This window comes from Balaenoptera borealis (genome assembly GCF_965194805.1).
Source record: "Balaenoptera borealis genome assembly, chromosome: 10".
Taxonomy (NCBI): domain Eukaryota; kingdom Metazoa; phylum Chordata; class Mammalia; order Artiodactyla; family Balaenopteridae; genus Balaenoptera; species Balaenoptera borealis.
In genome coordinates, this window is record NC_138874.1 from 65,220,796 (window position 1) to 65,244,119 (window position 23,324).

General features: G+C 43.3%; 1 protein-coding gene across 10 annotated transcripts in view; it reads left to right on the plus strand.

Moving 5' to 3' along the window:
- Nucleotides 1-6,787: 6,787 nt before the first annotated feature.
- The window catches only part of NRG3 (neuregulin 3), a 1,093,570-nt gene continuing 1,077,033 nt past the window's right edge, over nucleotides 6,788-23,324 (plus strand). For all 10 annotated transcript variants that reach the window (XM_082406739.1, XM_082406741.1, XM_082406742.1 and 7 more), the window contains exon 1: nucleotides 6,788-7,658. In XM_082406739.1, coding sequence (XP_082262865.1) covers nucleotides 6,815-7,658 — 844 coding nt within the window. In that variant the 5' untranslated portion in view covers nucleotides 6,788-6,814. The remainder of the gene's footprint in view (nucleotides 7,659-23,324) is intronic.

Genomic DNA, 23,324 nt, shown 5'->3' on the forward strand with positions numbered 1-23,324 from the left:
GAGGAAATTATCTGATTGTTTTCTCCCTAGAGGGTGTTATGAAAGTCTCATCCCCAAATCTGAGGAAGCAGAATGTAGATTTCCAGAAACAAGGTGAGATGAAGGCAAAATGTTATTTATACCAGTATGAACTCACATCAGCTCTTTCTGGATGTGCAGCTGTATAAAACTGCCTTTCTTAGGAATAATGAAGTTTGAGACAAGAGATGTTTCTTCCTCAGTTATAAAAAACCATTTCAGGGAGCTGGCTTTCTGCATTGTGTCCCTTCTATACCTGGGTTCGCTGATACTCAAGCCTGTCTGGGAGTGGTGAGAAGCTTGTGAATTGCCAAATGGAATCCTGTTTGCGGTTTGGAGAGAGGGAAAGAGAAAGTGAACTCATGACTTCTGTTTCTGACCACACTGAGAAGACATGTCCTTGAATCTTTCCAAAGCACCACGTCCTCTGCTTGATCAGTGAATTGTCAAGGTGAACTTTCATCCACCAGTCCTCCAATTTCAGATCTGAAGATGATTTCAAAAGAATAGAGTTGTACAGTAAAGTGATCTAAGAAAAATATATTTACCAACGTTTGGGAAAGATAGCAGGGAGAAAAGGCGAAATTATTGACAAAGAAACCCAAAACTAGATAAGACAAATGCTGGTGGCAACTCTAGTGCCAAGATAAAGTATCCATGTTGGTACCCTTAAGCAGCGGTCCCCAACCTTTTTGGCACCAGGGACCGGTTTCCTGGAAGACAATTTTTCCGTGGCTGGGGGCAGGGGGATGGTTCAGGCGGTAATGCGAGCGATGGGGAGTTAAGAGGAGCGCAGGTGAAGCTTCACTCGCTCACCCACCGCTCACCTCCTGCTGTGTGGCCCTCTGTGGGCAGTTGAGGACCTCTGCCCTAAAGGACATGCAATTTGAATTCAGTGCAAAACAAAAATTACATAGATATCTCATTGTGACACTCAGATCCTTCAGCACTGAGTTTCCAGCTCATTGTCTGCCTCTGCTTCTCCGCTGCACTCATTGTACATTCCAACTGGATTCTCACTGCTGGAGGATGGCTTCATGCCCTCCTGGTATGGCAGAGGCATAAAGTGCCCTCTGCCGCCACAGTCCACTCTAGCCATCTCCTGACTTGAGATTCCTGACGCTTGTGTGTCCATCCCAATCCAATGAGACCTGCCCAAACAGCAGGGGTCTTCTATTAAGCTCTCCAGGACTCCTTTGAGACCCCTCTCACTATACTTGGTGTAATGAGGCTCTGCACTTGTGCTCCTCCCCCGTGAACTCAGAGCACAGCTTCTGCTAAAGAAGTCCTCTTCACAAAAAATCCTCCCTCAACCTCCAGTATGTTGTACCATCTACCCAATTCTTTTTAAAAAAAAACCTATTTATTTATTTTTGGCTGTGTTGGGTCTTCGTTGCTGTGCGCAGGCTTTCTCTAGTTGCGGTGCGCGGGCTTCTCATTGTCGTGGCTTCTCTTGTTGTGGAGCAAAGGCTCTAGGCGCGCAGGCTTCAGTAGTTGTGGCACGTGGGCTCAGTAGTTGTGGCTTGCAGGCTCTAGAGCTCAGGCTCAGTAGTTGTGGCACACGGGCTTAGTTGCTCCGTGGCATGTGGGATCTTCCCGGGCCAAGGCTCGAACTCGTGTCTCCTGCATTGGCAGGCGGATTCTTAACCACTGTGCCACCAGGGAAACCCCCATCTACTCAATTCTTAGTTAACCTATCTTGAAATTTTGGCATTGTCTTTTGGCAACTCCCACTGAAATGTCACATTTATTTTATCTTAGTGCCTCATTCAAAACTTCTAATTTCACCTCCTATTATACAGCATTCAACATTTCCTAATTCATAAGAGTGCAATTAGGTGACAATCTACATACCTTAAATCTGAACATTGTTACAATCATTTTTTGTGACTAGGATATAGTTGGCGGCTGGAAGTTTTTCACCTTTCCAATTTGTGCTTTTTGCTCTGTAGAATTTACATATTATTGTTTTTGTTTATTTATGATATTAGAATATAATGCAAAAATCCTTGGAGTCAAGGTGTTGTGAACAGACAGATCCACCAGGGGATTTTTCCAGTACATTGTGAATGAATCCTATGTATAATACATAAAGCTCCCACAAGAAATAAATAAGGTTATTTGTTGAGAACTATGAAGAAAACAATCTGCTTCTCTTTTTAAAAAAGGCCACAATGATATACTATGGAATGTGTATCATTATAATAACAGGAGTGGACTAAAGCAAGAGAGAAAAAGGAACATGCAACCATGGGAAGAAGGCTAACGGCATTAACCCTTCATAAAGTGTTTACTTCATGAAATGTTTTGAGGTATCACATTGCCTACACACATGATTCCAGTGGATATTATGAAGAATATTATGATTCTACAAGCTAGACTGATTTCTGTAGTAACTACATTTATCCAGGGAACCCACAGCTAATAAAAGAGCACGCTATTACTCCTAGGAGTGTAAACTCCTCTTGGCCTGAGAGGATGGTAAATAAATTGAGGATGCTGGGACTGAAGAAGAGATGTTCTGTGTACTCACACCAACAAGATATATTCTTTGTGGTCCAAAACGGCACTTCCCATTTCTTGATAGACTATATAATTTATCTATTTTGTTTGTTTATTGTCAGTCTCTTCCACTAAAATATAAGTTCCATGAAGGTAGGGAGCTTTGTTTTGTTTTCTGTTGCATCTTCCATGCCTGGCACCTAGTTCCTGGAAGGTTTATATAATGAATAAGCTAAGAAGAAAGGGTGAAAATATAGGAAGGCAGGTTTTTGACTCAACACAAAGACTTTTTAAATTACCTCTGTACTTGTATACTGTCCGCAGGCTGTGTGGTCTTCAGCAGGAAGTGGTTTCTTCTCTAGAGCTCCAGCTAAATCCAGATGACTGTTGGCCTGGGATATTTTGGGGGACGACACATTGGAGGTGTTTGGCCACCAGGTTCACTTCCAGCCTTGTGGTCCTAAGGATGGGCCTTTGCCAAAGAATTTATAATGGAGGGAACCCAGGGCAATCATACTGTGTTAATGATGACAACTTATTGAACTTGGGATACAAGAGGTAAGGAGTCAAAGATGGCACTGAGATTCCCAGTCTGGAGATATTGGTGCCACTGAAGGGAAAAACTGTAATTCAACAGAAATGCTGGTTTGTAGGCAAACTTTAAATCATGGTTAGAAATTCTGAGTTTAATGTGTTAGTGGATTATACAGGAGACATCCAGAAGGTGATTATATTCAGGCAGATATGGAGCTCAGGAGAGGCTGAGTTATGTCATTCCCATTTGTTAGAAAAATCCACACCCCTGTCTATAGTAGGTAGAGATAGCCAAGAAAAGTATGAGTAACTCTTCCCTAATAGGTCATGCACATCCATCTTTATGAAATAATTAGCCTCAGTATTAAAAAACATAGAACAATTTTCAGATCATTATATCAGAAGAACAAGAATGTTCCTTGAAAGTTGTAATCTGTATTTTGATTGAGGACCATATAGTGTATTTTGAAAAGCTTTATTTAGACTATGTGATGACTTGATACGTATTAATAAAACTGGTTTCTGATGTGTTTTAAAAATCATGCTTAAAAGATGCCATCAGTGAATAGTATATTTAGCTATACAATTTTATATTATACAGAATGTAGGTATTATAGTTTCATCTCCTAGATGAGAAAAACAGAGGCCCAGAGTGACTTTATTGCTTATAGAGCTCAAACTTGAATCCCTGTCTTCAGAGCCTGAGTGTGAAGCTCTTACTCCAGCATTCTGCTTCAGCGAGCTGTGAGTCACCAGGCTGAGACTCCGCCCTACCATGGGACTGATGAGCTGGCTGCTCATTGGCAGTGAGAATGTCTGCCACTTGTCCTTGACTCAGTCGTGGATCCCCCCGCCCCCAATTCTAGTTGTAGTGCTTACCACCTGCTACCAGGGAGCCTCATGGTAAAACTGCAAGTTAATGATGATTGTACCAGCCAGAGTTTCTTGGATGGGCTGATAAAACCCACTCCCCAATACAAGGCTATCGAAGCAATAGGTCCTTTTTTTTTTTTTTTTCCTTCTACTAGTGATAATGTTCACTGCGAGAGCAGCTAATGGGTAGTCAAGTGCAGAGGCTTGGGATCTGGGAGAAAATGAGCTGAACAGGAAACCATGAATAAGCTGTTAAAGCCAAGTGGAAATGAGAAGTGGGGGTAATTTTGAGAGGTAGATGAAGAAGGCATTGGGGAGCACTGAGACAACACGGGGTTAGTTTTGTGCGAATGCAGTTTCAGGGGAGCATTTGCCCAGCTGCAGCATTACAACATCCCTTTTTGTACACTGGATTTATTTCAGTGGGGAAGGAAGAAGGGAGGGGCCACAGGAATAATGGGGGGCAGCAATGAATTAGGAATGTTTTGGAAAAGTAATTTTCTGTCTTATATACTCGACAACAGCACCTGCTATAATTTCACAATATTTTGTGTGAAAGCTAACCTTTATTTGCTATACAGGAAAGGTTGGCCAGTTACTGCCCAGCGCTAACAGAAGGTAGAGATTGGGTCAGTTTTTACTTAAGAGGATTGTGCCTTGCACTGGAAAGCTGAAGGAATATAGATTCAAGGGCTTGTGGTATTTTTTTCACTCGTAATTTTTGGAACCATAATTCAGTACTACTGGATTAGGGCATGTTCTATCAAACTAAGAATCAAAAGCTTTCCTATGGGGAAAGTATTACTGTTATAGCTGAAAGAGGTGACAGCCGAATTACTGCCATCAAAAATAATTTATTAACCGTGTCTGTGCAAAATACTCTGGTAGGCACCAAATCCCAGGGGCTTCCTGTTTCAATACATCCTTCTCTCTTTGCGGTCTTTTCAGTGTACCATTCGGCTCTTCACCTGTGAATAAAACGGATACCTCGAAAACTTCATCTTTGGGGACACGATTACAGGCCAAGAGAATGCTGTTTTCATCATCAGCGCCAATCATACAGTGCAGCGAAGGTGTATTAGGAGGCTGCCATCCTCAAACTCTCTTTTTTGGAGCTTGTAAAACATCTTTCCGGTTTCCACTTTAGATCAGGAAATCTGGGAAGAGTCTACTAGAGAGGTTTTGCACCATCAGCACAAACCACACTGATGCTGGCTCTTTACCCCTTCATCCTTCCTTCTTAGGCCGGTCCCCTAGTCCCTCAGGCGGGCCCCACACTGCACCTGAGATAAAGGTACACAGGTGCCTCTCTACCCAAAGGAAGAGAAAGGAAAGAATTTTGGATACCAACCCAAATCGTTTTAAATGTTACCTCTCACAATCAGTTACCTTGTGACGTGTGCACCTGTGTGTACATCTACATTTAAAGACAATACTTTTTAAAAAGGTAAGTTAGCACAAGTCGGCTAAGAGGTATCTGCCGGGTGTAATTGCACAAAGGTCTGTTTCACCAGCATCTCTCTTAGCAAGTCGGAGGGAGCGGGCTCTCGATCCAGCAGCGCCCGCTGCCAGGCGGGGAAGCGCACAGACACCCCCCGCACGCGCACACGCCCCTGCTCTCTCGCCCCGCAGCTTCAGTCTCTGACCCACTGCATCCACACGGGAAAGGGGCTCACAATCGGTGGGTCGGGAGCTGCTTTTGCCACACACTTCCAAGCGAGCGTTTGCTTGGATCATTTATCTTGTACGCGTTAAGAAACCACCATTAGGTGTTGGTGGGAGGCGCTACTCCGCCTGAAGCCCAGCCAGTCCGTGGCGGCTCCGCGCACACCGCACCCGCCTGGCTGCCAGAGCCCGCCTGGAGCCGCCTCCCGCCCGGGGTCCCGGTTCCCCCGGATCCCGGACGCGGTCTCTCGTTTCACGTCTCCCCCTTCAAGTGCGACCGGGCAGGGGCGCCGGGCAGTGCTTTCGAATTTTCTGCGGCTTGCGGGGTTCCCTCCGCGGCGGGTCAGACAGCACCCGCCGCGGGCGCCCAGTGCGTCCCTGGCCCCGGGCTCGCGGCGGCGGCGGCGGCGGCGGCGCAGCTCGCTGGAGTTCGACTCTCGGGCAGCGGGGCCGGCGCGGAGTCTCAGGCGGCGGGAGCTAGGCGAGCCCGGCCGCTCGCCCTCCGCACTGCGCTCGGATTGGTCTCTCCCAGACAGTGCTAGCCGAGGGTTGGCTGCGGGCCGGCTGAAGAACAGGTGCACCTTACCGCCCGGACTCGCGGAGCAGCCGCCGAGGAACGCGGCGCGGCGGGCCCGGCGAGCGGCGGCGGCCAGGCCGGCCCCCCCTGTGTCGGAATGCGGCTTTCCGGCGCCTGGCGTTCCGCGGCCGGCCCGCTCAGCCCCTGAAGGCGGCGCGAGGCCCAGGGGCGGCGCGGGCGGGCGCCCCGGGGAGCCGGCCGGGTGCGGCGCCCCGAGGATGCCGGCGCGGCTGGAGCGCATGCAGGCGGCGGGCGGCAGCAGCAACAGCAGCAGCAGACGCGGGGCCCCGGCGCGCAGGAGACCGCTTGCCGGGCTGCAGACGCGCCCCGCCGCTCCCTGACCGGCCGGCAGCGCAGGGGGCCAGTCTAGCCCCTCTTCCGAGCTCCTCGCCGCCCCCTCCCCGGCGCGTCCCCTCCCCGGCCCGCGTCCCCTCCCCCGCTCCTCTCCTCCCCGCCCGCCGCCCGCCTCTCGGGGGGAGGGGCGTGGGGGCAGGGAGCCGATTTGCATGCGGCCGCCGCGGCCGCTGCCTGCGCCCGAGCCCGCCGCCGCCACCGCCGCCGGAGCCCGCGCCTGCGCCCGGCCCGCGCGGCCCCATGCCTCTGGCGCGGCCCTCGGGGGGGCGAAGGTGAAGACCGGCTCCTAGGATGAGTGAAGGGGCGGCCGCTGCCTCGCCACCTGGAGCCGCTTCGGCAGCCGCCGCCTCGGCCGAGGAGGGCACCGCAGCGGCTGTGGCTGTGGCTGCGGCGGCGGCGGCGGCGGCGGCGGCGGGCGGGGGCCCGGACGGCGGCGGCGAAGGGGCGGCCGAGCCCCCCCGGGAGTTACGCTGTAGCGACTGCATCGTGTGGAACCGGCAGCAGACGTGGCTGTGCGTGGTGCCTCTGTTCATCGGCTTCATCGGCCTGGGGCTCAGCCTCATGCTGCTCAAATGGATCGTGGTGGGCTCCGTCAAGGAATACGTGCCCACCGACCTGGTGGACTCCAAGGGGATGGGCCAGGACCCCTTCTTCCTCTCCAAGCCCAGCTCCTTTCCCAAGGCCATGGAGACCACCACCACGACCACTTCCACCACGTCCCCAGCCACCTCCGCCGGCGGCGCCGCCTCTTCCAGGACGCCCAACCGGATTAGCACCCGGCTGACCACCATCACGCGGGCGCCCACTCGCTTCCCCGGGCACCGGGTGCCCATCCGGGCCAGCCCGCGCTCCACCACGGCACGGAACACTGCGGCCCCCCCGACGGTCTTGTCCACGACAGCCCCTTTCTTCGGTAGCAGCACTCCGGGCTCCCGCCCCCCGGTGCCAGGAACCCCCAGTACCCCGGCCATGCCCTCCTGGCCCACTGCGGCATACGCTACCTCCTCCTACCTTCATGATTCTACTCCCTCCTGGACCCTGTCTCCCTTTCAGGATGCTGCCTCCTCCTCGTCCTCCTCCTCGTCTTCCTCCTCTACCACCACCACGCCAGAAACTAGCACCAGCCCCAAATTTCGTAAGTAAACACTGTGTCTGAACTCTGATTTACTGTTGAGTTTCCATTCTGCCCTCCTGCTGTCCTTTTCCCTCGCCAACGCCTGTCTTCTAGCATCCTTCACCACTCCTCCACCCCCCCACTCCATTCCAGGTTTGGAACACGGAGTGAGAGAATTAAAACTGGCCACAAGGGACGGAAAAGGTGCCGGCCTTTTCCTGTGTGTGTGTGTGCGTGGGGGTAGGGGTGGTGTGAAGCAGAGAGAGATTGTCAGCCAAGCTCCATGGGCCCTACTTCAGTGGGTCCCAAATGAGAACTAACTCCCTTCAAGGGGTTAAAGCGAGTGCAGACCTGCTGGCGAGCTCTGGGATTCGGCTCCTGTTGAGAGCTGGGGAGGGGGAGGGGGGGAGGGGGGGAGGAGGGGAGAGGGAGGGCCTTCCCAAAAGCACTGAGCCCTTTCCCCGCCCGTGGGAAGGAGAGAAAGAAAAGCACATGTAAATCGACCGACGTTAAACCACGGAGGGAAGTTGTATCCATGTGGGGGTGGGCTGGGGTGTGTGTGTGGTGATTTGATGGAGATGTTGGTACAGTGAAGCTGTAGACACTTCCAGCAGCCCTGACCTGGGCAGGGACCAGGAAGGGTTAATTAGAAGCCATTGTGGGAGGTAGGGAAAGGAGGCGATCCACAGCGAAGGGCTAAACTGATCACCTCCTACCCTGCCCATGGCCATTCCAAGGTGTAGAAACGGATTCTGTGGCCGCGGAGAGTGAGTTAACTAGGGGGAATTAGAAAGGGAGCCCTGCAGAGCTGCCGCCTCTAGGGTCCTGACGGAGGAGGAGTTTTTTCAGCTCTGCCAAGCATTTGCTTTGTTCGTTTCCCAAAGGTGGAGTGTGAACCTCGTCTCCCCTCCCTATATGCCGGAAAAATTTAGGCAAAATGGGACAGAGTTCTGTGCACTCAAGGGTGAGAAAATGAACTCATTTGAAACAGGTCACTCTTTGAATGTAGCTTCTTCACCCTTGGCTCAGTTGCTGCCACTACTGGCCAGTTTCCCCAAGCATGATAGCTTTCTATCTGTCTAGGAGGTGTATATTTTCTCTATACCTTTATTCATGTTTTAGATGACTAATTGACCTCCCAGCACCCTCCCACCACCCCACCTTGTTCTTATTCTAAGGAAATTTTAGGAAGGTTCTTAATCTGACTATCAATCAGGATCTGAGAACAGTTTGTGCAACCTGTGAAGGTTATTTAGGACAAACCCCAAGCCTGCCAGTTCAAGTTCTGTGCAAGGCTTTTCTCCAAAAACTGCCTGGCTATGCCTTCTTTATACTGTATTTCTGTTTTGAGCCATAACATCTGGAGGGGAAGGAAGACTGACTGCTCATCATTAACTCTTGAGTAGGAATACCAAGCTTTCAGTCATCTGGGAATTTTTCATTTCTCTGACCTGTGGTCTTAGCTGGGGTGTTATTTAATCCTTGAAACTTTTTGTTTTTGGATTTTTTGTATTTGTGGCTAAAGTCCAAGGAGAGATATTCCTTATGCTTTTACTCTGCTTTGGAAAAAAAATAGGCTAAAAGATAAATTGAGAGAGAGGAGAGGGGAAAGGAGGGAATCTGCCACAAACCAGAATGGCAGTCAAACTGGTAACTTGCTGCTTCTCTCTCCTTTGGCTGAAGCAGTCATTTTTGAGAGCACATTTTCTCAGGAGGTGTGTAGAGGTTTCTCTCAACAAATCTAGCTGCTTGAGTTTTGTGGATGAGTAAAGGATGTGCAAGTGTATGTGCGAACATATTCAATGGCTTGAAAATAGATGCGTTTATCTTGAAGACCCCAGGTTTTTGATCTTTTCTTTTGTTACAGTTGATATGAATAATGGAGTGTGGATGTACTTCTCAGCCTTGTGTGTGTGTTGGGGGGCTTGCATATGGGGGGATATTTCATATTCTTTCTGAATTGATTTCCTTGCTTTCCATTCCAGAGGTCTTTAAAGAAAAACCCAAGGTAATTATTTTCTACTCCTCCATGCTCCCTTCCTACATTCTGTAGAAGGGAATGGCAGCCTGTTTAATAAATAATGATTATTGACACGGCTCTCAGCCCCAAGGAAAAGGGTGGTGGTGGTGGGGGGAGAATCTGTAAATGGTATCAATGTTCACTTAGACATAGAAGGAGTATTTGTTTTATGTGTATCTGAGGTTCAGCTCTTGCTCTTTTTTAAACCTTCAACAGGGAGTTGAATTAAGGGATTTGCAAGTGTGCAAATCCAGCAGAAACTGACCTGGTTTGCCTATATCAACAAGGGAAATTTTAATGAAAGGAAGATTATGTAGTTTCCATAAAAGATGAGTTTAAATAGGTAGGTTGTATGGTTATTTAAAGAAAAAGGATAGTTTAAGTATTTTTTTAAGTCCAAGATTGTAGGATGATTAACAAAAGGAAATAAAGATTTCATTTGAGGGATCATCAGCACTGCTGAAAAATGGGCTGAATATCTTGCATTTGTATTTTTCACTTGTTTCGATTATGTCACCAAAGTTCCCAGGAGAGAAATTCCCCCCCCCCCTTTTTTTTTCTAGCTCCTACTTCCAGACTTCAGTAGATTTTTTTGTTTTCTTTTTTTTTAAGTGAAAGGCATGGATTGTGTTGTAGCACCCGAGGACAACTAAGAATGATGCTTTTTTCTTTTTTTTTCCTTGAGACTAACTCACAAATTCTTTAATTGCCAGGGTCTATGCTTTTAAATTGAACACAAGGCTTATAGAATGAATGTCTTTGTGTTCATCTTAGGTCAGTCCGAAGGATCCTGTCTGTAAAGGCAGCACAGCTCTTTGGAGTGGAAGAGGCGGGTTCATTCTAGAATAAACACCCTTGCTAATGGGTAATAGGATTTTTGCAAGCAAAAGCTATATTTGCTATGGGAAGGCGCATTTTAGGAGACTGTTTCTAATTTTCTGTAGGATTAAAGGCAAAGAAAGATTGAATTTGAAAGGCAGAGGGAGGAGAAGAGGGGTTTGGAAGTTGACTCTTCTCATCCTGCAACCTTTAGAACATGAGCCAGACCAAAACTTTCTTCTGTGTTACTGGGGTGTCTTGGGTTCCCAAATAGTTTCCCAGGACTCGCCTTTCCTTCAGATGCTTTAAAAACAAATATCTTGAACATACTGCCTTTAAGAGGTTATTTCCCCCAAAATGTCTTTGAAACATTTTACAGCTGTAAGTGTAGGGTTAGTTTACACATTTTTTAGTCCAAAGGGAGGTTTACTGCAGACAGTAGAGGAACACTGATTTTGACCAGTGTGTAAGCAACCTTTTATGGCACATTGAATTGTATTTTCAGACTTGAAAGGCATATGCATATGTAGAATGTTGTCAGTGCACATGTGGATTGTTATTTTACTCAGCAGAAAGCACTGTTTAACAGATAGAAGACAAGAGTCCTTGGCTAAATTCAAGCACTAAAGACAAAGAGCCACTTTCAATGGGTTATTCTTTGGGTCATATTTGGAAGGTATATAGCTAATTCCAATGAGTAAGATCACAAATCTTGAATAGTGTATTTAGTAAAGAAATAAATATAAAGTGTATCATTGATGTTTAAACATGGTAGGGTGATAATTTTAGTATAACCAAGTCTACTTAAATCAAACTTTACCCAGTCAAACGTGTAATTTTGAAGAGTTCCATTGATAACATTGACAATTTTCTTATCTGTCCTCTTTCTTTCTATAAATTTATTTATTTATTTATTTTTGGCTATGTTGGGTCTTTGTTGCTGGGCTCAGGTTTGCTCTAGTTGAGACGAGCGGGGGCTACTCTTCGTTGTGGTGTGCGGGCTTCTCACTGCGGTGGCTTCTCTTGTTGTGGAGCACGGGCTCTAGGCACATGGTCTTCAGTAGTTGTGGCACGTGGGCTCAGTAGTTGTAGCTCGCGGGCTCTAGAGCGCAGGCTCAGTAGTTGTGGCGCACGGGCTTAGTTGCTCCGCGGCATGTGGGATCTTCCCGGACCAGGGCTCGAACCCGTGTCCCCTGCATTGGCAGGCGGATTCTAACTATTCTTTTTAGACATCTTCAGTCTTTCAGTAAAAGTACTCTGAGTTGCTTTATAAGCAGCCTCAGGTATAATTTGTTTAAATAAAGTTACTCCTATGTTGTCTTCTATCTATTGATACATGAATCGAGGCCTTCAGAGGAATTCCAACATAGAAAGGACTGACCCCAATCATGTGTGGTTGCCAAAGTGAGAGGATTCAGAGTTCGAGATCAATATTTCTTATGAAATTCAGTTGAGAGCTTTCTTTATGAGCACATCCTGCAGCCTGAGTATGTTTTGATTTCCTTTGGCCTTAATACAGGATTACGAGACTTTTCTACTTTAGTCAATTATACTGTACATTTTACTCTTCAGACACTTACCTTTTGCTTCATGATCCTAACAGAAAAAAAAGGGGGGGGGAGGGGTGTGGGCATAGAATCGGCAAGGCTCTTTTTAGAACATTGTTAATTTGGTCTCAGTGCCTTAAGGCTGTGGTTTAAGCCTTTCTTCCTCCGCTACTCGTGACTGAGATAGAAGGGGTTGGCAGTGCTAATTGAGAGCTCCTTTTGCATGCTTGGTTGGTGAATCCAGCCACCTTTGTATCTGTGCAATTTCCCGGACAGCCTTTTTTTTTTTTTTTTTTTTTTAACACAGTGTTGATCCACATATTTGTCAGAAAGAAAAACAAACAAACAAAAAAAGCTTCAAAAAAGCTGGTGTGTGGCAGCTTCTCTCTGTTACTAAAGAAACCAACTTTTCTAAATCCAGGTTGAGCCATAAGCAAGAGTGCAGAGTTTGAAAGCAGTGCTGTCCTGGGAGGTCTAGTGTTTGGAGGAACAAGATCTCTCTTCGCCCCCTGGCATACTCTCCTGGCTCTTCCCCCTCTACCCAGCACAATGAGAAGATGGATGATTTTCAGCTCCCTTCTCATGTAGAAATTCTTTCCTCTTAACCTCTCCTATCCAGTGCCAAACATATCTCAATATTCTATCTCAGGTGTCAAAAATGGAACATGAAAGTTGGCCCTGAAATATGTAAGAGCAAGGAAAGAGCCATAAATCTAAGTCTGTAAAATGCATTTGAATTGCTTGTGAATAGAACTGAAATTCATTTTTCTCCCTTTGAATCTGTTTTTATCTTCAGACTTTTGTGTTGGGTGAGGCACAGAGCTGGTACTGCCTTGGCAAATACCACTGAGACATTTTTGGATCCTAGAAATTTTACTTATCTACACCAAAAAAAGTGTTTCCTCCAGAACCATGTACATATGGAAGGCAGGATGGAGGAATAGACTGTTTAAAGCTTTGTAATATCAGGATGAAAATGTACCTAAATCCATTCATGTGATTATTAATGAAAGTAGTAGGACACATGGTTAGTTTGGTTTTCCATTTTCACCACTTTTTCTCGGAGGACTTCCGGTACTCCTACCTTACCCAGTCTTTTATAGAATTGGATCTACATGACTCTGTCTGAAGGCCCCTTACAGACTTTTGATTATTTTATTTTAGCCCTTTATTCCTTAGCTTATATTATAAGCAGTAGTCATTAAAAGAAATTTTCTTAGATATTCTTAACATTGCCTTGTCATTTCAAGTTGTTTTAAAAGTCAACCCTTTTGGTAAGACATGTTAGACTAAGTTGATGTAGAATGTTCAGAAAAAAACCTACCCATTTATGCAATTGAGTTATTAAATTGTCTTGGTGTTTTATTTTTTAATTAAAAAACATTTTTTTTGAAGATTCCAAAAACTTGGTGGAAGACTAATGGCCATTTGTTGTCCCACATAGATTGGTTTACAGATCATACTAATTTTGACAGTACTTATTATCTGATTCCATAAAACAATTGTACAATTGAATATGCGCTATTATATACATTCATATAGTTATGTTTTCGGAATGTCATGTTTTGATTTTTAAATTTATTTTAATGAATATTTATTAAACCCTGATTTGGGGTATTACTATGCTGGTAGTTAGTTAATTTAAAAAGTCTATAAAAGTAATGGTTTAAAAAACAGAAAATTAAAATAAAACTTCAAATGTATACAACATTCATTCTCCCATATCTTGGACGTAGGCGTTTTTTTTGAATGTGTCTCTTAGTTTGAACTTAGCATCTTTTTCTTTTTCTTTTCCATAAGCCACTTTTCCATAAGTGTCTTCAAAGACACTGGTGAAGGAATTTTAACCCAGATTTTTCATAGATACTATAATATCCCCCCTGCCCTGGAAATCTTTTGCAGTTTTTTTTTTCTTTTACAGTTTTCTTGCCCATATAATTCAAAGTAATTTTCTTTCTTCCTTCCTTCCTTCCTTTCTTTCTCTTTCTTTCTCTCTCTCCCTCCCTCCCTCCCTCCCTCTCTCTCTCTCTCTCTCTCTCTCTCTTTCTTTCTTTCTTTCAACAACTCACCGTTTGGAGTTCCTTCAAAGCATTCAGCTATGTTTTAATAGAAATTACAGTTATCTTTCATTTCTACAATCATATATCATTGGCTTACATAAAATTTAACTAAATTACATAATCGCAATAAGAACAACTGATATAAACAGGTTTGTTACCCCCACTGAGTGTTGGTAAGCCTACAACCCAAAAGGAGTTTACAGAGGTGTGCAGGCTTCCTTCAGGTTTGCCTGCTGGCTGTGACCTTCTCACAGTGCAGTGGCCCTGACTGTGTCCATCACACTGGAGGAGTGGTGACAGCAAGCTGGCTAAGGATTAGGAAAGCGCCTCCTTTGTAGGTAATAGTATTGAAAATGTAAGTCAGTCATGACCATATATTTCAGGAACTTCAGTGGGCGGATGACAACGTTTGGTATAGAAAGAAAAAAATCCAAAAAACCTGTAGCCTTGAATACCATGATAACTATGCACCCTCAAAGAACCAGTTTATTCTCTCTGAACTTTAACTTCCTCCTCTGGGATAATGAGGGGGTGATGATAATAACCTGCTTCATATACCACTTCTAAAAGAGCTTATAAGCTGCAAACACTCTACTGTTTTTTTTTTTTAATAAATTTATTTATTTTTACTTATTTATTATTTTTGGCTGTGTTCGGTCTTTGTTGCTGTGTGCGGGCTTTCTCTAGTTGCAGCGAGTGGGGGGCTCCTCTTCGTTGTGGTGCTCGGGCTTCTCACTGCGGTGGCTTCTCTTGTTGCAGAGCACAGGCTCTAGAGCGTGCGGGCCTCACTAGATGTGGCGCATGGGCTCAGTAGTTGTGGCTCGTGGGCTGTAGAGCGCAGGCTCAGTAGTTGTGGCTCACGGGCTTAGTTGCTCCGTGGCATGTGGGATCTTCCTGGACCAGGGCTTGAACCCGTGTCCCCTGCATTGGCAGGCGGATTCTTAACCACTTTGCCACCAGGGAAGCCCCACTCTACTGTTTTTATGTCAAGAGAAATGGGAAATGGATAGACTAGGTATTTTCATCCAAAACCACATTAAGCCATTGAATTCAGTTGAAATATTGGAGCTAGTTTGCTATATCTAGCTTGAGGGATCTTCCATCACAATGAGGGATGATTATTCTTGCATGCCCTTGGATCTCTCCTGTATTCCTCTCTGATACCCTGACACACACAATAGAATATGGTGTGGAAATCTCCCTCAGATCACCTTGGAAGTTTAATCACAAACTGGAGCCCACCATTTCTCATCCTTTGCTTGGTAGATGGTTTTGTAGTCTGTTTTGCACATATGTTTCTCAAAGAGAGGAACTGAAATTTGGGAGAAAATGAGTGAGATTGTTGAATTATAATTATCTGGAAATCTGAAACCCGCAAAAATCTGAAGATTTTTGATGAAAGAAAGGATGCCCTTATGGTTCCTTTTAGTTCCATTCCCACACTGTCTTATTGTCATTGAATCTTTGGAGTTTGGAGAGAACTTTAGTAAAAATGGGTCACGTCTGCATTGCATTCTCTTCCCCCTCTTAATTGAAGAGTTATTGTGGTTTAGGTTCCAGAGGATTAATGGCTTGCTTGTGCCCACCAAAGAGCTCTTTTAGATGTATGCTTTTGTACTTCAGGGCACTTTAATATTAGCATTTTGAAAACATCTTGCTTCAAGTCTGTGTTTTTTGGAAACTTCATCCTGAATTATATTTCAAAGTATTACTTCTTTTTGTTATGAGCCTTTATTTTTCAAGACATGTTGGTGATTGTACATAAATCATAGATTGCCATTCCCAGGCATAAAAAGAGGCTAGTCAGAAACAAGCCTGTAAACTGAATTCAGAATTTAGTTTAATAATAGAAGTTCAGCAGCTTCCAATGATAAGATTTTGTCTTTGAGGACTCTTCCTAGAAGTGATAGTATGTATCATGGATGCAATATACAGTGTAAGAGCAAGAAAAAAAATCTTCTGAATCTATGCAACTACTTTAGCAGTAATACATTACAGCCGCGGTTTTGAGAAGAGAATTTTTATGCTAAGCATTTGATAAGAATTCTTGAACATATTAGCCTACTTCCTAAGATACCCTTCCCGTGACTACATATGACCTTTGGTCTGATCTTCCAGTGAATTGCCAGGGAGTTAGAATTTCACTAAGAGAAAATCACACCCTTATCATCATTTGGGTTCAGACTCTAATTGATTTCTGTGCCTTGAATTTTACTTTTAGACATGGGGAAGAATTCTTCACAGAATCTCAGTCTTGGAAGGGGCTTGAGAATTTAGGTGATAACTAGAGCTGCCATTTGTCGAGTTTTACTCTGTGCTAGGAGGGTCCACACTTTACATACTTTGTCTTATTTATTTATTGAAACAAGGATTAAAAGACAGGCATTTAGACCTGTAGCCTAGTCTGATTATCTAAATTATGCAGGTAATCGAGCTGGGCTTAGATTGGTTATATAATTTGCCTAGGACATGTGTAAGTGGCATAGTTTGAAGAATCAGGAAGATGGGAAGATCATTTTATAGGTAATCTCTTCCCACTTTAAATCCTAAGGCATTGACACAGTGTTGATATATCTATGTATATTACCTGTTTCAAGCCCCTAGCTCATAGCCAGTGACGTTTGCCATTATAAACTGCATAAATGGCACATCTGCTCATACCTGTTCTTTGCTATAGTAAAGGGAGCCTTTAATAACCAGAGAAATTTCCCTGGTTTCCAGTCCAAGGAGAAATTTAGGGAGATAGTTCAACAAAAGATAAAGAATGTGTTCTTCTAAACTTCTATTCCTTGATTTTCTTAACTCTCTATTTCCTCCTGTGGCTGCTTATAGGTGATTCAATAGAACAGTGACAGAAAACAGTTACAGACTTTATTTCTCTACTTCCTGAAATCTAGCCAAAATTGTCTTCTCTGCTCATTCTAAACTTGCTTTTGATTGCAGTAGTTACTGCATCGTATGCTGACAGTGGCCTGTGGAAACGTGTTAGGGAACATTTGGAGTAATAGCCTTGAGGTTCTCCTGACCCTAAAATACCAGCCCTACCAAGTAAATGTTGGGTGTTGCAGGTATGCAGTGTTTCCTGCAGAGCGTCTGAATTCCCTTTTGGAACCATCCTGCAAGTTACCCACCATTGACTAGCCCATGGTAATTTGAAGAGGAACTTTGGTGAGAGCCTGATAGTCTGCCCAGGATACCACCAACTGGACCCAATCATTACTTACTAGTTTGATTTTGATGTGTAGCAAGGGGTCCCTAAGAACAGATTTTCTGAAGGTTAAAATGAAAGGTGATTGTGATGTTTACTTTTGCTAACTCGTAAAAAGAAAACAGAAATAGATCAAATACTAAGATCAGGTTATATAGTCTTTGAATAGCTATGCTGAAAGGTAGGAATACTGTAACGTCAGGAAACAAGTATTGTCAAAATCCCATAAGACTGTGAATGAATTCTGTAGACTAAGAATGACGGCTGTACTCATAGAGAAGAGAGGGAATGAGATTGCTTACCCAAACTTATTGTTAAACAAAAGTTTTTGTCAGCATGATGGCAAAATCTAGAGACTCTAGGAATAGAAAAGTGAAAATGGGGTGCAGCAATGTTTATATTAAACACTGTCTTGACTGAATTCCATTTAACTGAGTCTTCAATATGAGACTCTTTTCTGTGTTAAAAAAAACTGACAAATGCCCTCTTCATGCCAAACGGTCACAGTTGGTAGGGCTTCTGCCTTCAACAAATGAGTGGTGTGTTTACCAAATGTTAGTTGTATTAGCTCCCAAACTTATTTATGCTGGTTGTTCTTGTTACTGTAATTAGGTAATGTATTTAAATAATACTCAAACCAATGAATTAATTGTGGTTTTTATTAGAACTAAGTTGATTACTTTGGATATACTCCATAATGAGAAGTCACTGAAAAAATGCTTGTTAAAGAAGTTGTGGGCAATTTTAAGGGAAAATATATTTATATATCCATAAGAAATCTGCACTTGGATTGTTTCACATGTGGCTTTAAGTTCTCATTCCTCAGTAAATAAATTGAAACTGAAAAAAATCACAGTATACATTTGTGGTGTGGTTTTTCACAAGAAGGGTAACAGAAATTTATTCAGTGAAAAGTCTTGAATACCACAGCCAAATATTTGGCAAGTGAATGTGCATTTGTATGTTTTAGGTTCAAATAAAAGAAATAATAAATAAAATAAATTTTACTTTACCCATGTGATAGATTTACAAAGCCATTAATTTGTGTTTTTAATAATTTTAAGTATATTGGAAAATGTTTACTATATAATTATCTAAAACTTCTTGGGTAGAAAATTATATAAGATGCTGATTATATAAAGCTATGTCGACTAATAGATTTAATAAATAGTAACTATAGTCAAGGAAAGTATGCAAAATTGTTAATGGTGATGATTTCTGGTTTGTGGAATAGGAATGCCATTTAATTTATTGCACTTTGCTGTAGTTTCAAAGTTTTATTTAATGGTCATGAATTATCTCTCTAATTAGAAGTTATTAAACTTTTGAAGAAGTAAAGAATAAGATCCATGAATCAGTTCAATTATTGGTCTTGGTTCTGTGAAGATTTTTTTTTCTAGTCTAGGAGTTTGTGTCTTCATTGGTGGTGTCAGCATTAAAGTGTTGGCTGAGTTGGGTTCCTGCTGTGAAATGCAGATGTGGAGAAATATAAATGCATTTCATTTGCTCATGGGAAGTAATGCCTTATTGAAGGCAGTGTCTTACCCTGGGCCTTGGATTATTAGCCTTGATCTTATAAGGATAAAAAAGATGGTAGCTTTACTGTGTTACTTAATGGCTCTTCCAGTCTGCAGAAGCTGGGCAGTCTTTAGTAGTATTGCTAAGGATGGATATAGCCTGTAGAAGTCAACCAGTTGTGGGTATACTAACCAATTACCTGGTCTTTTTTTAAGGATCAAATGACAGGAAAATGCAAAGGCTAATTTGTAGCGCTGGGTCTTATAAGGGAGGGCTTAGGTCACATACGAACAGGTGGGATGACCAATTCAAAGATTTACTAGATGCTGTAAGCCTCTCAAAGAATCATAAGGTGTTTATTCACATAAAAAAGTTAGGTGGTTGGAAAGAGGTGATTTGTAGGACACATAGTTCTTAATTTGGTCATGAGTTGTGCTCAAAGTCTTTTTTTTTTTTATAAAGACAACTTTATTTATTTATTTATTTATTTATGGCTGTGTTGGGTCTTCGTTTCTGTGCGAAGGCTTTCTCTAGTTGTGGCAAGCGGGGGCCACTCTTCATCGCCGTGCGCGGGCCTCTCACTATCGCGGCCTCTCTTGTTGCGGAGCACAGGCTCCAGATGCGCAGGCTCAGTAGTTGTGGCTCACGGGCCTAGTTGCTCCGCGGCCTGTGGGATCTTCCCAGACCAGGGCTCGAACCCCTGTCCCCTGCATTGGCAGGCAGATTCTCAACCACTGCGCCACCAGGGAAGCCCTCAAAGTCAAAGTCTTTTAAGATAGCTCCCAAATACATTGGTGAGCAAAAAGAGAACAAAAAAATGATTCTGTATATATAATGTTAAACGTTAGAAGTCAAGATAGTGATTGTCTTTGGGAAGGAGGCAGGTATTGACTGGAAGGAGACCGAAGATATGGGGCTTTAGGATATTGGTAATATGCTAATGATCTGGGGACTTATCACATAGGTGTGTTCTATTTCCCAGAATTCACCAAGCTTCATGCTTATGATTTGTGCACTTTTTATATACATCAGTACAAACTTAACTGTATAAAAGAAATCTTTCAAAACATTCCTTTGGCCTATACTTCGTGTTCCCAGGGTGGTAGCCTGAATGTGTGGATTGTTCCATTTATAGACACTGGATTGTAATTCTCAGTGTTTGTTGTTCATGCCTCACAGTCTAGTAAGGGCAAAGAGGGTCTTCGCAGCTTCAGCAGCTTCCTTTGTTCTCAGGATCCTGGCTTAGTGAGACGCCATGGAGATGCCCACACTCCTTTTCAATTGTATCCTTTCTGAATGGACATCTTGTGTTTATATTACATAAAATTTTCTTTCACCTGTATCAGGAGTGTTTCTGATACAGCATAAGTTACCATGCTTTTCACACATCTTACACATGTAAACCATACTTATTTCCAAGAGTGACTTTATACATACAGTTCTGCAAGCATTAGAGTGTGTGATACAAGGGAAAGCCAATTCATTATCTGCATTTATGGTTTTGTCGAGAAGCCCACAACTTACATTCCAGCGAATAATTAAGTGTAGTGTGTGATTCCAACTGAAAAGTATATTAAGCCCTTTCAGAAAGTAGTGATCAGAGCAGGCATAGGTAGTTTCAAGGGAGAATTTGTTTAGGCAGAGAAATGGGCAGGTGAGGCCAGGGGAGAAAAAGGTCATTAACAAACAGGTTACCGCTTTAAAGGGACATAACAGCTGGCTCACATCTGTGTGTCTGGCCTGGTGGGCAAAGAGGGCCTCTTGGAATTAACGAAACAGCTTCACCTTTTCCTTAGGGCAGGGCCTGATTCAGGAGGGAGGATTTGGGAGGACTTCGCTAGGCTGCTATGGGAAATCACAGTCAGGGTTGGTTCAAGGAATGTGCACAGTAATCTGTGTTATTTTCACAAGATGCAAGGTCTCCAGGATGACTTAGAGGGAGGAACAAGCAACAAATTGTAAAGGTTCTCCAAGGCTCATTTGTCCCACGTCATTTAGATATGGTCTTGACTCGTGCTGAATCTGTTTAAGTATTGACTTCATTCCAGTGCCTCTTCAAAGTGCTGCAAGAATCAGTAGAATTGGTGTGTTTTAAAATGTTTAGTTTTTTTCCATAGTCACATCAACACAGCCCTAGATTTAACCCAAAATAGTAGCTTTCAAATATCTAAAAATTTGCAAGTGGAGACACAAGGAGAATAGCAAGAAGATATGCTTGATTTTTACTGCTTCACCTTAATTAACCTGTGACTTCAGATTTTCCGGAGGCAAGAAACTACTCTATGAATTGATGGCCATGCCATCCCTCTTGTTTCATCTGAGGTCGTCTTTCCAGAAGCCACTCAGCACCTTTTGGGATTGAGTGCTGACACTGCATGACATTCAAAAGGCAAAGGCACTGTTGATCTCCTTGTGCACTTATCACATGGTGAGGAATGAGAGGGGGAAGACCCTGATGTCTCAGGAACCCTGAGGATGGATGTCTGGCTGGCCTGCCAGAGAGCTTCTCTTGTAGATGCAGGAACTACAGCCGTTCATTTACATATCGACAGCTAAAATTAGTTGTGTCACCCCACCTTGTTCACCATAAAGAAGAACCTTCAGATTAAAATCGGATTCATCACTCTTACGGGCTTACTTGGTTGCTCCTTGTTACCAGATAGAGGGGCTATAACACTGTGTAAGTGTAAATGTTAAATTAGTATTAAGAGCCAGTGGTGTCTCTCCTATATTTCTTACTGATCAGACAATTTTCACTGATGTCAACGTTTATAATAAGCCAGTTGACATATACTACTGTTATTTGCTTGGAATATTCTCAGTGTATCTTTTTTTTTTTTGACTTAGATAAGGGTAATTTTTTTTTTTTTTTTTTAGTTATTTGTTTAGGCCTTTGTGTATTTGATCAGAAGAGATTTTTGAAAGGCAGGCAGCAAAGCTGTAACAAAGTCAGTATTAAATCGGTGTTTCTCCTTTATCATTTGGTTTTTAAGCTTCTAAGTGACCTTCTGTGGTACCACATTGATGCTAATCTTTCATCATGAGCAGCTCTGAGTAATTTATGATAAATAATGAAATGCTGTTTCCTACAGTGCGCTGCAAATGGCTGAGTGCTGCAAAAGTCTAAAGAGCTCTATTACTTCTAAATGATTAGATAACACAAAAATGTTAACCCTAAAGAAAAAAGGTCCAGTAGCACATGCTGCTTGCTAAGCACAGTTCCTGCTGCCTGGTACCGTCTGATAGGCTTTCTGCATCTGAACTCTGCATCTGATAGGCTTTGTGCATCTGAACTCTGAACTCTGGGACTGGCCTCTGAACAGTTATCTTCTAGAATAGCAAGGAGAGGTTTATGCCTTTCAGCTAGTTGGGTTGGCTTGGAGCAACAGTGGTTTGTTTATTTGGAGTGGGGGAAGGGAGGAACTTGCAAAATTTGTTTACAATTTGAAACCTTTAATTAATTTTAAAAAATGGTGTTACCAGTGGCAAGGACTTGGATGCTAGGATGCAACAATTTAAAATGTTTTGTTCGAGCACAGATATTGAAAATGGATATTAAAAAGCAAACATTAAAATGATTTTATCAGAACAAAGCTTTATAGATGCTTTAAAAAAATTATATAGATGTTTTTTTCAAAATTAACTCTTATCAGTGTTGCGTTTTCTCTCATCCACATGTGCAAAAATGGAGACATAGCAAACATATATCTGATTTGTAACTCTCAGCTTTCTTGTCATACTCTGTAATGTATTAGTACAGTTGTTAAATGTTGTCCACAGTGAATATGTGTGTCCTCATCCTTGTTGCCATAAAATAGCTGCATATCTAAGTGTTAGGGTTTGAAGCCTTTAATTGCCAGGTACAGAAAGTCTTTATGTACTACATCCCATTGTGAAAATTGAATTAAATTGCTGGTCAGGGAGCTCTTTATACTGCCAAGAGAGTCTCTTTGTGAGCAAAACATAGAGAAGGGTGGTCTTTGGCCAGTGGTACTTCTAAACTCAAACACTTTGCTGAAGTTTGCCATGGAACTTCCTCACATTTCCCCAGACATTATTACTTTGCCAAATGAAATCATCCGTTCCCCCTACTAGAACTACATTCTTTCTTCCAGATATCAGCTATGAGGTATGAAATGAATTGCATAAAAATAAATTACACATACTACATTTTGGAAAGTGTACCCTAGCTGTTCCATCAATTATTCTTCACTGCTGTGCTGGGAAGTCCATCTTAATCTCAATTATCAGTTACATGCAATCAGTTGAACCTCTGGACCTTGCCAAAATAGACATGGTTTCATGCCAGGAAAATCAGGCTGTTTGAATGTTCTAGAATATTGTTGCTTTAGATGAAAAAGGGTTGTGGTCCTGTCTCATGGGAGAGAAAGAGTCAAGGAAGGAAAGCTGTTTGATGCATGGACTATATGGCTCCCCTTCTTGACCATCTAAAGTTTGGTGTAGGTGGCACTGTGGCATTAGCAGTACGGTCCACTTCAGGCATCTGAGCAAGGA